This window comes from Onychomys torridus, chromosome 14 (assembly GCF_903995425.1).
Source record: "Onychomys torridus chromosome 14, mOncTor1.1, whole genome shotgun sequence".
Classification (NCBI taxonomy): Eukaryota; Metazoa; Chordata; class Mammalia; order Rodentia; family Cricetidae; genus Onychomys; species Onychomys torridus.
Window position 1 is genome coordinate 68,774,099 of NC_050456.1, and position 16,279 is coordinate 68,790,377.

Genomic DNA, 16,279 nt, shown 5'->3' on the forward strand with positions numbered 1-16,279 from the left:
ATGGTGTATCACATTGACGGACTTTTGTATGTTGAACCACCCTTGCATCCCTGGGAGGAAGCCTACTTGATCATGGTGGATAATTGTTTTGATGTGTTCTTGGAGTCTATTTGCCAGTACTTTATTGAATATTTTTGCATCAATGTTCATGAGGGAGATCGGTCTATAGTTCTCTTTCTTTGTTGCATCTTTGTTTGGTTTAGGAATCAGGGTAATTGTAGCCACAAAGAAAGAGTTTGGTAATGTTTCTTCTGTTTCTATTGTGTGGAACAATTTAAAGAGTATTGGTATTAACTCTTCTTTGAAGATCTGGTAGAATTCTGTGCTGAAACCATCTGGTCCTGGGCTTTTTTTGGTTGGGATACGTTAAGTGACTGATTCTATTTCCTCAGGGTTTTTTGGACTATTTAAATAGTTTATCTGGTCTTGATTTAACTTAGGTATGTGGTACCTATCCAGAAAATTTTCCATTTCTATACCTATTACCTTCTAATGACTTGATAATTATTTAGTTATTACATGTATTCCATTGTGTGTTTGAAACTGTTATATAGCATTTATCAATTGTTTTAATTTATTTTTATTGTTTTATGTATGGGTTTTTTGCCTACTCATGAATCTGTCTGTGCACTATGTCCATGCAGTGCCCATGGTGGCCAGAAGAGGGCATTAAATCTCCAGGAACTAAAGTTACAGATGTTTGTGAGCTGCCATGTGGGTGTTGGAAATTCAACCAGGTCCTCTGGAAGGGTAGCTAGTGTTCTTAAATACTGAGCATCTCCCCATCCCCAACGTATTCACCAACTGAAAGACATTCCAGCTGCTCCTTAGGAACAAAATGCTAACAGTATCCTCATGCAGGCTTTGGTATAGACATATCTTTTTCAGTTCACCTAGGACTATTGTACATGGTAAGAATATATTTGAGATTAAAAGAAAATGCCTAATTCACCATACCTTTTTACATTACCACCAGCAATGAATTAGAATTCCTTTCATACATCTTTACCAACATTTGACATTGTTAGTGTTTAAGGTTTTGTTATTTTAATTTCCAGTCCTCTGATGATTTATGATGTGTTGCTCTTTCTGTGCTTACTTGACATCTACCACCCCCTCTCTCTCTCCTGTGTGTGTGTGTGTGTGTGTGTGTGTGTCCGAACCCATCTCTTCAGTGTTGGGATTGTAAGACCTTTCTACCCTACTCTGTTTGCTCCCTCTTTCTTCTCTTCTCACTCTCCACTCTCCCTTTTCATGGTCATGTTCACTCTGGACCCTTCCAGATGCCTCTGATTATTCTCTCCCTCTTAGCTACAATAAATCTCCTCCACCATACCTAAGAGCAGTCATGTCTTTTCACTTTTTATTTTTTTATTCAAATGTAAAGTGTCAAATTGCTTTCTAGGAAACTTGTCTTAATTTACAATCACAGCAGTAGTGAATGTGCAGCTATTTCCATTCAAGTATCATCTCTGTGGAACTCTGACAGCTAAAGATATTTATAGGCTGGGGATGTGGATCAGAGGTATAGCATTGGCCTACCAGTCATAATGTTCTAGGTTTGATCTCCAACACAAGAGATGATAGATAGATACACAGATGATAGATAGATAATAGATGATAGATAGATAGATAGATAGATAGATAGATAGATAGATAGATAGATAGATGGATGATGAATAGGTAGATGATTGATATATGCTACATAGATGGTAGGTACATAGATGGTAGATAGATAGATGATAGATAGATAAATGGATAGTAGATAGATGGGTGGATGATAGATAATCCTTGCCCATTTTAATTGTGCAAACATAAGCTGTATGAGCCATTTTGTTGGCATCTAAAAACTTTGAACAACTGTTTGCCAAATAGTCATTTGTTAGCTGGTATATTTCTATCATCAATCCTAGTATTTGTATATTTTATTTGCAAACTATATGTTAATATGCCTGCTTATTTAAGCCATTGGGATATCCATTTTATATTTTTGTTGGTTTGCTTTTAGTAAAAATGGAAATGCTTACATCCAAAAATTGCTAGTACATACCAATGGTCCTTTGGGATTTCATACCTCGGTTCTCACAGAAATAATAGAACCTTTTGGAGTAGAAACATATAGTGAAAGTGCTTCTATATATGGTTCTCTTAAAATTTCATATACTGGAAACATTTTGTATCACATTGAAATTACAACAAGGGGTAAGTATAAAAAATATAATCTATCTCTGATGGTTACAAAAAATAAAGTTACCTTTTGAGAAGACTTTCATGTTCCTTTATGTTTTAATGTGTGTGTGTGTGTGTGTGTGTGTGTGTATGTGTGTGTGTGTGTGTGTGTGTGTGTGTGTGTGTGTGTGTATCTAAGTATTGAACCTAAAGCCTTGAATATATTAGGCAAGTACTCTACCACTACAGTACTATCTTTACTCTCAAATTCTAATTCAACTGGAAGTTAACCAAAGTTCCCAGATACTTAGGTTGCAGGATTAGTTGTTCATAATATAATAAAACATGCCTACAACTTCACTACTATGTCCTCAGAAGTAGTGTGTATTATTTATTACAGTGAGCCTTATTTTATCCTAAACAGTGATCAGAAGAAGTAAGAGAAAATACGATTTTTGTGTTAATTAAAAATACATTTGGAATGCATTTAAAAAAAAACTTTTTAAAAAATGTGGCCAGGAATGATGATGCAACACCTTTAATCCAAACACTTAGGAGGCAGAGGCTGGCAGATCTCTGTGAGTTCCAGGCCAATCTGATATAGATACCAAGTTCCAAGTTAGCTAAGGAGGTATAGAGAGACTTTGTGTCAATTTTTTCAAAGAATATGACTATTTTGCCCTACTTAATAAAAATGAATTTTAACAAGGTGGTGGTGATGCATACCCTTAATCCTAGCACTCCAGAGGCAGAAGCAAGCATATCACTATGAGTTCAAGGCCAACCTGGTCTATAGAACGAGTTCCAGGACAAACAGGGCTACACAGAAAAACCCTGTCTCAACAAAAAACCTGGAGAAGGGAATGGAGGGGCTGGGGGGAAGGTGGAGGTGGGGGCAGGAAGGGGGGAGGACAGGGGAACTCATGGCTGATGTATAAATTAAAACCCAAATATAATAAATAAAAAAGGAGAAAAAAAACAAAACAAAAACAAAAAGTGAAAAAGAGAGAGAGGGAGAGAGAAGAGAGAGAGAGAGAGAGAGAGAGAGAGAGAGAGAGAGAGAGAGAGAATTTGAATCTTTGTCATAAAGGATGTTTCTTTTTCTAAGTATTATCTGATAGATACACAACCAAAGTTAATGGGGCTAGATAGGTAGCTCAATGATTAAAAGTATATACTGCTTATGTGGAAAACCCAAGTTTAGTTCCCATCACCAACCTCAGGCACACAGAACAACCTGGAACTCCAACTCCAGGGGATTCAATGCCTCTGCTCTCTGAGGGCACCTATACCCCCACACACAAACTCATAATAACTACACATAATTAAAACCTTTTTTTCCTTTTTCAGTCTTTAAAGACAAGAGTTTCTCTGTGTAGCTTTGGATCCTGTCCTGGATCTCACTCTGCAGAACAGGCTGGCCTTGAGCTCACAGAGATCTGCCTGCCTCTGTCTCCCAAGTGCTGAGATTAAAGGCATGAGCCACCACCACCTGGCACATTAAAACCTTTTTAATTTAGTGAAGGGTTTAGTTTTTACTCTGAGTAACTGTGAAGCCATTAGAGGGTTTTGCTAGAAAATGACTGGTCTGATTTGAGTTTAACAGGATCATTTCACCTTTGTGACTAGGCAGGAGACATAGAAAGGCCACAGAGAGGCAGAGAAGCCAGCCAAAGGCAAGTCATCAGGTGGGAGATCATGTCAAACCTTAGGTTCCTATTTCTTCTCCAATTGTCAAACCTGCACCTTGTCAAGCCAAGCATGCACAGGGCTCTGGGTTCAATCTCCAACACACAAAGAGAGAGGTAAAAAGAGAGGAAGAAGGACTGTGGTGAACCTGAAGTCCACCAGGTGGTTCACTTCTGAACCCTAGCATTTGGGATTCTGAGATAGGCGAATCATGAATTTGAAGTGAGCCTCAGCTACATAGCAAGAACCTGTATTGTTTTTCTTTTTTATTGAAAAAATCATAAAATATATTTTGATCAAGTTTTCCTTCCCCCAATGCTTCCCAGATACTCCCTAGCACTCTATTCTTCCAACTTTATGTTCACCCCTAAAAACAAACAACAAACACACAATACTCCCCCACAAAAACAGAAACCAAGATTTACAAATGAACAATAAGACAAAAAAATGCCCAAACAAAGCAAAATAAAACAAAAGGCTACAAAAATACCATTTAGTTTGTTTTGTGTTTGCTGACTCTTCCTGGGTATGAGTCCTACCCTGCCTGAGCAGGGTGTGTGTGTGTGTGTGTGTGTGTGTGTGTGTGTGTGTGTGTGTGTGTGTGTGTATGCCCATATCTACTGCAAGAAGTGTCTCTGATGAGGGCTGAGTGAGGCACTAACACATGTGTATAGAAGGATGTCACTGAAAGTTATTTTATTACTATGTTCCTTTAGTAGATAATAGTATTTGATTTCCTCCAGGCCATAGCATATATAGTCTCAAGTTCTTCACCACTTTATCAGTGTCAAGTGTGACTTCTATCTCATAGAGTGGGCCTTAAATCCATTCAAAAAGTGGTTAATTACTTTGGTGATGTTTGTGGCAGTGTTGTGCCAGTATGTCTTGCAGACAGATCACTGTGGTAAATCACAGGATTTATAGCAGGGTTGATAATTAACTATCTCCTCCAGCAGCATGCATGCTGAGTACCTTCTAGTACCATGAACACTAATCAGTAGGTATGAAGCTTCTAGTTATGTACCAGCTTGACTTCTCTGTGTTTAATGAGATATATTAAATGTTGTCTTCATCATAGGCCTTACCAACACTTTGTGGAGAGTAACCAATGCCCTTGGCGATAGCCTGTGATGCTTGTGGCTTTCCATGGGGCCCTTTAGCCAACAACTCAGCAAGATGTAACCCATTCCTGGCACTGGAGGTTTTACATGGTGGCATAAGATGTCTAGTTGGAATATTGTCCTCCTTATTATTTGATGACTCCATTTAGATTCCTTTTATATATGAATATATTTTAGGCACAGTAGTAGGTTTCCATGATTGCTAAATGACCTTTGATGTTGATTATTCCTACCGTGTATTCCCTCCTTTTACCCTTCTCTTGCATCTGTGTTACTATTTAATCCTCCTATTTCAGTTTCTCTTTGTCTCTCCATAACAATATAGTCTATATATTTGGATCTTCTTTCTCCATCTTTTAGTTAACTTGGCTAATGATTTTTCAATCTTTTTTTCAATATTTTCTCTAAGAACCAACTCTTCATTTCAGGAATTTTTTGTATTGTTTTTATTGTTGTTTGTTTTTATTTCATTGATTTCAGTCCTGAGGTTGATTATTTCTTGCTGTCTATTCTTTGGGGGTATTAATTCTTCTTGTTGTTCTAAAGCCTTCAGCTGTGCCACTAAGTTAATAATATGAGATCTCTCCAATTTTTAATGTAGGCACTCAGTGTTGTGAACTTGCCTCTTACAACTGCCTTCATGGTGTCCCATAGGTTTGGGTATGTTGTGTTTTCATTTTCATTATTTCTTTCTTATCTATCTTGACCCATTTTTCATTCAGTGGTAAATTGGTGTCTATGAGTTTGTATACTTCCTGTTGTTGATATCCAGCTGTAATCCATGGCAGTCAGATAGGATGCATGGTGTTACTTTACCTTTCTTGTACCTGATAGACTTTCTTTGTTTCCAAGTATGTGGTCAATTGTGGAAAAAGTCCCATGAGCTGATGAGAAGAAACTATATTCTTCGTGTGTGGGTGAAATACTCTGTATATGTCTGTTAGATTCATTTGATTTATGATATTCATTTCCAGCATTTCTCTTTTTAGTTTTTGTCTGGATGACCCGTCTGTTGGTGAGGACCAAAGTTCAGATCTCAGTAACCATGTCAGTAGTCTCACTACTGTCTGTAACTCAAGCTCCAAGTGTTCTAATGCCTCGTCTATCCTCTCTGGAAGCCTAGACACACATCTATGTCCATACACATGCAGAGGCACACAGATGCACAAGTAAATGAAAATAATTTTCAAACTTTTCAAAGAATTCTTTGTGTGTTTCAGATATGAGTCTATTATCAGATATGTGTATTGCAAAATTTGTCCCAGTCTATGACTTGTCTATTAATTCAATTTACAATACAGAAACTTAATTCCAATGAAATTAAGTATTGTTGTTAGCTGTCTATCTGTCACCTATTGACAAACGAAAAGCTGTCTAGAGTTATCTTTGAAAAGACCTAACTGTGGCATTTCATATCTAGAATTATGGTTCATTTGACTATAATTTTATGAAGTTGTAAGTTCTTTATCTAAGTTGTTTCTTTGCTTCTGCATATCCTAGTCTTCCTGCCATGTGTTAAGAAGACTGTACTTAATCTCTTCAATTTCCTTTGCTTCTTTCTGAGAGATTAATGTCAGTATTCATGTGAGTTTATTTCTAGATTTTCTGTTCAATTCCCTTAATGTCCAGTCTTTCCCCCAAAACATACAGTCTAAATGACTGCAGCAATATGGTAAATCCTGAAAATGTCAGTAACAATTCTATAAATTTGCTTTATAAATGTATAGAATTACTATAATGTTATAGTATTGTAATATATTATTATTTTAAACATTCTCATCTTTTGTCTGTCCATGTAACATTTATAACTAAATTTTGAATATTGATAAAAATGAATTTTTAGCATTTTAATTGGAATTGTATTAAATATCAGTCTTTCAAACTCTCCCTCTCTTCCATATTTTTCTTAATTTATAGCCAAGTTCAGCGTCAGAATCAGATTCCTCTGCCTTCTTCTTTTTTCTTGATGGTACATGATGGATGCTATGGTTTTAATTTGTAATCTAGGTCTGGAAAGTTATCTCAGCAGTTAAAAGCATTTGTGTTTCTTACAGAGGACTCAGGTTTGGTTTGCAGCACCCACATGGTGGCTCATAGCCGTCTGTAACTCCAGTCCCAGAGGACTTGACATTCCCTTCTGCCTCTGCTAGCACCAGGCATGTACATGGTATACTTACATAATGCAACCAAAACAATAATGCACATAATAAATCTATTTTTTCATTTAAATTAGAAGTCTAAATATTCATGGTTGAAATACATTGACAAAGAACAAAAGAAAGGAAGGAGAAGAAAAGAATGAATGGGGAGAGAGAGAAGGAAGATTTTTCTGTTTTTTTCCCTGCTATAAACTTGTTTTAGATTTATATCTTTCAGTTAATATGTACACATTTTGCTTGCACATATGTATGTGTACTATGCATACAGTACCTGTGGAAGTCAGAGGAAACAGTTGAGTCCCCAGAACTGGAGCAACCAATGGTTGTAATGGGTTTTGGGAACCAGACCTGGGTCCTATGAAGAACAGCAAAAGCCTTTGACCACTGACCCATCTCTCCAGGCTTTCTGCTGAGAATTTTATAGAAAAATGGTAAACATTAAAATATAGCTTTGTGTACCACATATTCTTAATGAACTTTCTATACACTTTCTTAATGAACTTTCTATAAAATGCTGTGTTTTAATTGTAACTGAAGTTTGGAAAATGTGTTCTCAAGCCATGTCATATTTTTAAAACTCAGATAAACATTTGTAAATTATGGTCACATTTTCTGAGTCAACATTAACTGTTTTCTTTTATACCAAATCTTCTATTTTATCTCCAGGTTCCCATGCAACATTTACAGTTAAAGATGTAGAAAAGACTGTGGTGAGACCTGGCTACAGCAGCTTCCTAATCACAGAATTTAGAGATCTAAAGAATGTTTTATCTCTGGCTACTATGCCTCAGAAAATAAAATCACCTTTGCTATTCCCAGCAAGTACTTGGTTCTTATATGACTTTGGCTCAACTAAAGGACGAAAATGGACCATAAATTTAAAACCATGTAATTATTGGGTTCAACAAGATAATCATGATATTGTATCCCTCAACGTTTTGAAGTATATTGATGTGGGAAACAAAGAGAATTATGAACTTAAGTTGATCCCTAATACAAGAGGTAAGTTCTCTTTTATAGAAAAAGTAAAAAGGAGTTATTTCTTTTCCTAAGTATAAAATATAATGCTTTGATATTCAGTTTGGCTTCTGTGATTGCTAGGATTCCACTACTAACAGAGTTATGTTCTAATTATGGTTAATGACTGCATTCTAGGCTCTGTATTAAATTTTTTATAGATATTTTAATGTTTGCGGTCACCCTAAAAGTTTAGATAATAATCATTTTATCAATGAGAAAATAAAGGTAAGTTAACAGTGAAAGGTTATATCATATGGTAGCGTAGTTTTTGTTGTTGTTGTTGTCCTTCTAAATGAAACCCTTTTAATTTCTTTGGTATGGCAATATTTCTCTTAGTTATTTTTATTTTGTGTCTATGAGTGTATTGTCTGCAATAACTGCCCCATGTGTCTGCCCATGGAGGCTAGAAAAGGGTATCAAATCCCCTGAAACTCAGTGACACATGTGTGAGACACCATGTGAGTGCTGGGAATCAAACCAAGTTCTTCTACAAGAACATCAAGTGCCCTTAACCACTGAGCCATCTCTCTAGCCCCTATTTCAGGTATTGAATTCAGGCCAAAATGGATTTTACACAAAATACTATACTATCTTATATTTCAGTATATTTATTGTAAAAACATGTGAAGCTTGGCTGGCAAGATGTCTCAGCAAATTAGGGTACTTTCCACCAAGACTGTTACCTGAGAACCATAATCAACATAGTGAAGGGAGAGAACTAAGAACCAAGTCCCACAGGTGGTCCTCCAACCTTCCAAAGAGCACCATCTCATGTACAGATCCACATGAATATGCAAGACACTCATTCACACACATATTACCAAATAAGTAAATAAATAAATAAATAAAAATACAGTAATAATGTAAAATGTGAGGGCTAATGAGAAGGCTCAGTGGATATGAGCATTTGCCATGCAACTCAGACAACCCAAGTTTGGTCTCTGGATCCCACAATGGAAAGAGTTCATAGACTCCCAAAAGTGGTCTTCTGACCTGCACGTGCCCACCATGGCATCCAAGAACACACACACACACACACACACACATCATATATACACAATAATAACAAACTAGTAAAACTAATAATAATATAAGAACTTTTAAGAATTTAAAGTATACAAAACCAAAACTTTCAGAGCTAAAGTTTCTCTCTAGTAATAGGGTTTGTTGAATCATTACAGATACTAGCCAGCACAGAACCAAGTCCTGAGACTACCAGCAGCAGCAGGGCTAGATAGCAATTGGAGAAAGGAAAGATAAGCTCTGTACGTTGAAATGACGTAGATTATAGCTCAGAGCAGTGAGAGAACGCAAACCAGGGCAGTTTTGAAGCAGATGGATCATCAACAAGCGGGACAGAGTTGCACCTGCTGGGAACCATTATGATTTAACTAAGGTTTCAGTGTATACGCATGTATTGTCATTGTGAAAGAGTCACCAGTGTTCAGGAGACAAGTGGGGGTAGGTAAGAATCAGGTTTATTATGTACCCCAAAGAAGAAAGGACTAGTTCCTTAAAGCTGTCATCCCTGCTCAGAGCTTGTGATGGTTTCTGTTGTCAACTGGACAAATAAGATTCACCTGGGGAAAAGGGCCTCTGAACATGCACGTAAGGGATTATCTTGATTACTTTAATTGATGTGGGAAGACCCATCTTAATTGTAGGTGGGCCCATTCACCTGGACTGTGGGAAGTGGAGCAAGCAAGCTGAGTGTACTGGCGTGCATTAGTGTACTGCTTTCTGCTTCTTGGCTGTGGATGAAATGCCCAGCTGCTTCAACTTGACTTCTCTGCCAGGATGGCTGTACCTTGAGCTGTGGGCTGAAATAAACTCTTCTTTTTGTATGCTGCTCTTGTCAGAGTTTCTATCATAACAACAAGGAAGAGCTAAGACAGGGCTAAAGGATGATTTTATGGGCAGAGTCAGTGAGGCTGCAGGCTGGACAGAGCTTGGTAAGGAAGAGTCTGTGTCTTCTCTAGAACATCATGATGGATTTTGACCTCATACTAGTTTGCTAAGGAAGGGCTAGAAGTCTAAATATGACTAAAGAGATGAGTACTGGAGAAAGCAGAAGAGAGATGTGCTGTCAATGTGGCACATTGAGAAGAAAATAGATAAAGAGGCCTAGGTCTGTCTTTGAGTACTGATGTGTTTCAGGTTTCTATAGAGGATGAGTTGGAGCAGTAGAAATAATCTAACAATTTCAGTCAAGGTGTGGTCTGGTTGCTTATCCTCAGTTCTGGGCCTACATGTTGCTTCAGAATTCATATGGCTGTTAAAGCCAGAAGAGACAAATCAGTTCCTGTGAGATCATTGTTCCTGCTTGTGTGCACAGCTCCTGTTATAACCAGTAACGTCAGGTTTAGGACAATGATTGGGAATGGAGTTCTAGACAGCACATGGAAAGGCTCAGGGGAAAAATGCTTCGGTTACTCTTACTTCATCTTGAAAGGGCCTGAGACAGATTAGGTGCTGTGGGGTTTCAGGTCTCCTGCCTCATAATAACAGGGCCTGGAAATGCAGTGAAACTCTGGCAAAGTCAGTTGCCAACCCAAAATGGCAGGTGCCCCACTGAGTGTGAAACATCCATTCCATCCCTGAGTGCAAGTCCATTCCCCCTCTTTCCCATTGGTTGGATATTGCAGAAGGTAAAGACTTTCCCATCTGACATCTCAGCTTCATCATCCCTAGCACCCCCCCCCCATTCTCTCACCATTCTGAATTTATTCCCTAATCCTGTTTTGCAGATGTTCAGTCTTATAAATCAGCTATTGGGAAGTTGTCCTGTGATGTAACTGCCCCAGCATCTGGCCCCCACCCCTGGCCTCTTTTGATGCATGCACTTAGTCACATAGTGGGCTGTCCAGATTTTTTTTAATTAAGCTGAATTTTGTGTTTGTGAGTGTATATCACTCCATACGTGGACTACAGTACATGTGTAGACATCAGGGAACAACTTTTGGGAGTAAGGTCTCTCCATCTACACTATGGTTCCCTAGAATGGATCTCAGGTCATCTGTATTGTAAAGGGCCAGTACCTTTACCCCAACCCTGCATTTTCCCACTAGAGATAAACCTTGAAAGAAGATCACCAAAAGGCAGACAAGCAGATGTCAGCCTTTGGGATGGGAGACCCAGCACCTGATGTTTCTCTGAATCCATAAGACATCTGTGTCTTGAAAATGGAACATCATATTTTATTTCTTATAATATTGCTAATTTGTTTAAGTACACTCTTTGAATAATTAATATGTTCATATAAAGTTAAACAGGAGTCTGGGGATGTCAGAATTTCTTTGGACTGCCAGCTTCCAAATAACGACTTGGAAACTTTTTATTAATAACGAAAGCTTGGTCTTAGCTTAGGCTTCTTCCCAGCTAGCACTTATAACTTAAATTAACTGATTTATATTAATCTACATTCTGTCATGTGGCTCATTACCTCTGTACCTATGTCCAAATCCCTCATGTCTGACTAGCAAATTCTCTCTCTCCCTGGAAGTCCTCCTTATCCTCTCCTGCTTGGCTATTGGCCATTCAGCTCTTTATTAAAATAACCAGGTGCCTTAGGCAGAAAGGTAAAAAGTGACACATCTTTACATAGTGTGATTAAATAGCCTGCAACAGTCTGGCCCAAAGTAAAGGACAGATCTGCAATGAAGATGGGAATGCCAGGCTTTTGTTTTTTTGGTTTCCTGGTGGACCCTAGTGAAAGTTGATGCTTTTTAACAAAAGCAGTTTCTAGGTCCTGTTATCCGACATCAAGTCAGAGATGTCGAACTTTCTATCACACTTGAGTCTCTCTTCAGATGCCTGCAAGTTCATGTGAAGACTCAAAGCTTTTAGCAAGCTATTAAGGCCCTGCAAAGTAGCGTGCACAACTGTTAGAGCTCACATAGCAGAGGACTTATCCACATAAAGACAAATGTGAAGACACTAATGTATGACATCCAAAATTCATAATATCTTAATTTCTATAGGGGACACTTATCTATTAAGAGGTAAGGGGTCCAGAATTTCTTTGTCTTCTATCCCCTGGCTGTCACTGACTGCCTTGACTTTGATTCTGTGTGGGTACAAATCCAGTAAACAATGCCATGAGATAACAGAGTAAAGGAAAGGCTTTCTTCTTCCAGCAAGAAAGAATACACTGGGAATAATTTCCAAAGCAATTTCTCCTGGGCTGGGGGGGGGGGGAGTCAAAAAGCTGTACTTTTCTTTTCCTTTACTGAGAAAATGTATCCATACTTCCATGGGTGTGTTGTTAGATGGAAACATCCTTGAGTATGTTCAGTTCAAGTTCAAGGTCATGCATTGTTCAAAAGAGGGGGTGGCAGCTAGGAATTCCATAGGGCAGAAAATGTAGCATTGCAGTGAGCAAAGTTTATCCTAGGTTGCCTAAAAAGAGTAAGTCAGAGAGACTGGGATGTTTTCTGATGCCTAGGTTTCTCTGGAGGAGATTTTCCCAAACCAGTAAATATCACCTACAAGTCTCTGAAGGACTACTAGAGAGATGGCTCACATGGCTCTTTATAGAACTGAGTTCAGTTCCCAGCACACACAAAAACTTTACAGGGATATCAATAGTCATTTAAAGGATATCAGCCTCCTCAGCTCCAGAGTTGTATGTAATTGTACCTACAAATACCTGCCTAGTACCAAACATAACCAGAAGTACCCAAGTGACCTTGCTATCCATTTGAGAACCTGGATGAGAAGTGAGGAGTGGAGGGAAATCCATGTTCTGAGGGAAATATCTGTGAAAGTAAACTTTTCTAAGAACTATTAAATTGCCCATCATTAGTGAGTTGTTTCTACAATTTTCATTATGTAATGTTAGCCATTGGCACTGTTTCCTTAGGTATGAAACTACTTCAAGTCCCACCAGTCATTGTGGCTGTTGGAAATCCAGCCTTACTGGAAGTTAAGATGGAAGGCTATTTTGATGTCACTGATAGTTACCATGTGAATGCTCATGTAGCTAGCAAATTTTTCCATAAAGTAAGTGTTTTTTAAATTACAAAATAATCTATTAAAAATAGAAAATATAGACTTAGTAGCTATAAAAGATAAACGTATTCCTTCCATCAAGGGTATAAAGTACACTTAACATATATAATATTTTATAAGGCAGGGTAGAGGTTTGATAATAGTTAGACATATGAGTTCTCGTCAGGAGTGTTGTACACCTTTAATTTCAGCATTCTGGGGACAGGAGCAGGCAGTGATATCTGAGAGATTAAAGCCAGCCTGGTCTATATAGTTAGTTCCAGACCAGTCAGGGATATGTAGCAAGAGAATTGTAAAAGAATAAAAATTAAAAAGCTTTTATGTTTTTACATTTTTAAAACTTTTTCTAATTTTATCTTTTGTGTTCTCTTCATTGTTAATCATAATTTCTCTCTTGCTCTTTTCTGTCCCTCCAGTTCATTTTCTTTTTTTTTTTCTTTTTTTTTTCTTTCTTTTTCCTGTCCCCTGCCCCTTCCTGTTTCCATAATTTATTTTAAATGTTTGAACCTCAAACCACACTCCACATTATTTTGGGCCATTTTATTTTATATGGTTATTAATAGCATAGTACTTGGCTTTAATATGTATTATTATATTCCTATATCTGATTTGGTTTGGTCATGATACTCATATGTCAGTTTACTTCCCTCCCTAAGTGCTGCTAGGGTTTAACTACCAACTTGGCATAATCTACAATCACCTGGGAAAGGTGTCTCAATGATCTTGTCTAACACACGTTGGCCTATGTGCATACCTAAGAAACATTTTGTTAATTAGGTTAACAAAGGTGGCAATACCCACCCTTGATATTAGAAAACAAAGAAACAATATTAACAATAATCAAGACAAAAACACGTGGGTTTAGGAATGTGGCTCATTTGGTAAAGTGCTTGACTGGTACGCATGAATCCTGGGGTTACATATACGAGGTACATTACTGCATACTTATAGTCCCAGCACTTAGAAGGTGGAGGCAGGAGATAGGAATCAATTCAGGCAAGTTGTCCTCTGATATGTACAACACACACACACACACACACACACACACACACACACACACACACAAACACACATAAATGTAGAAAAAACTAACAATAAAGCATGAGACTACCTTAGTCAGTCTGTGTCAGGGTTTTAAATAGCTCATTTAATGTTGCTTTGCATCTACTACTTGTTGATATTTGTTATTTTCCTTTGGCTGACTTTGTCTATGCTTAATAAACTCATTCATTCAAAACCAAAAACACAATTATCATAGATCATTCTCTGGTTCATTACAAACAATGTATTGGGGTGTTCCCAGGATTCCAACCTTCATTCCTTGATGTTTCCAGGGTTCCACTTCACTAGCAGTGATTATGTGGGAAGCCTCAACTTCATGCTCTGTAACTACAATGCTGCCCATCATGAAGAGCAGTTGCAGCTACCTCAAGACTCTACACCACATTCCTGGCAGACAAATACCACCTGCAGACTGGATTAGTGGAGTTCACAAGGACAGTCAGGGTTTCAATATGATCAAAACTCTGCCGGTAAGAAATCTAGCTGTAGCACCTTTAAGAGAACAAGTGATGTATTTTTCCTGTGTGCTCCCGTGGCCAGTCTGTGTTAGCATTTCTGCTCTGAGGTGCTCTAGCACTGCCATCATTTTCAAACTGTGGGTCATTTTGAAACATGATGGTGAGGATCCGTTTGTGAACTGTGAAAACCTTCTGGACTAACTGTGTTTCTTCTAACCCCTCTCATCACCATTAGCATCATCATACGATGATAGAATAATCTTGGGCTTTTGTGATACATGCAGCTGTTTTGACTTACAATGACGTGTCTCAAACTAATGCATCTGATTGGTCCAATTTCTCTTTGGGTTTAGGTTTGTTTGGGATTTTGTGGTTGTTGTTGTTGTTTCCTCAGATAAAGTTACAAAATGTAGAGCTTGAATTTTCAATGTTGCTGTGGACAATCTCATTTCAATATAGTAATTTTTGCTTTTGTTTTGTTAGAAATGTGAGTCTTTTAATTTTGTTTTTGTATGTATGAGAGTGGCCAACATGCACATGTGCAAGTGTGTGTACAGTTATGTGTGTGTGCAGGTATGTTTGCCCATGTGGTGTGGAGGCCAGCAGTTAACATTTAACATTAGAATGTCTTCCTCAGTTGTTCCTCTGCCTTATTTCTGAGGCTAAGTCTCTCACTAAACCAAGAAATCACCATTTTCTCTAAACTGGCCAAGAAGTTCCCAGGATAGGCCTGTCTCTGTCCTCAGCATTGGGGTTACTAGTTCATACTGCCAAAATTGATTTTCACCTGGGTACTAGGATCCAAACTCAGGCCATCACACTTGAGTAGTAGACACTAACAGCTAAGACATCTGATTAGCCATTTTTGTTGTGTTTTCTTTTACTTGGGATTCTTATGGCCATTTTAAAACTAAAAATTAGCTGATATACTACTTTTAGTTTTGCGACAGAAAAAAATAATAAAATATGAAGGTGTGTTCTAACTGCATCAAGGAGCCTCTTCTGTAAAATGCTTGGACACACCCACATTAACTTTATGACAGCTGTTTTAAGTAGTAAAAGTCATTTTCACCTCATTTATAAGTCAGGATTACATCATGACAGGGTAAGGTTTTTGAAACTACAGAAACTTTGGGGTATGGATACTGAAGAGGAAAAGTTTACTGTAATGTGTAGAGCTGAATGTGAAATATTTGCATGGAATGGTTATCTTGGAAAAGAAAATATTTATCCCTTGATGAATAATAAAACATGGCCATCTTTCTTTGCTTAAACACTTGCAGATAAACTACAGACCTCCATCCAATATGGGAATTTCTATTCCACTCACAGATAATATTTATCATGCAGACCCTAGCAAACCCAGACCAAGAGGTCTATTTCACAAGTCAAAGGTAAATAATTTGTCTCTAAATGAACTAATGCAGTGTTTGTTTTATATTTAAAAATTACTGTGCTGATTACATGGGTTAGTTGGTAAAGGCACTTGACAGCAAGACTGAACCTCAGTCTGACCCCCAAGAAGCAGTAGGAAAAAAAATGATTCCTGCTAGTTTGCTCAAGACTCTACTCGCTTCATGACATATGCACC

General features: G+C 37.8%; 1 protein-coding gene across 1 annotated transcript in view; it reads left to right on the forward strand.

Annotated features, from left to right (window-relative positions):
- The window catches only part of Catsperb (cation channel sperm associated auxiliary subunit beta), a 138,413-nt gene that overhangs the window by 102,421 nt on the left and 19,713 nt on the right, over window positions 1-16,279 (forward strand). The window contains exons 17-21 of the mRNA XM_036205648.1: window positions 2,009-2,202; window positions 7,805-8,140; window positions 13,020-13,159; window positions 14,503-14,700; window positions 15,972-16,082. Of these exons, the coding sequence (XP_036061541.1) occupies window positions 2,009-2,202; window positions 7,805-8,140; window positions 13,020-13,159; window positions 14,503-14,700; window positions 15,972-16,082 (979 nt within the window). The remainder of the gene's footprint in view (window positions 1-2,008; window positions 2,203-7,804; window positions 8,141-13,019; window positions 13,160-14,502; window positions 14,701-15,971; window positions 16,083-16,279) is intronic.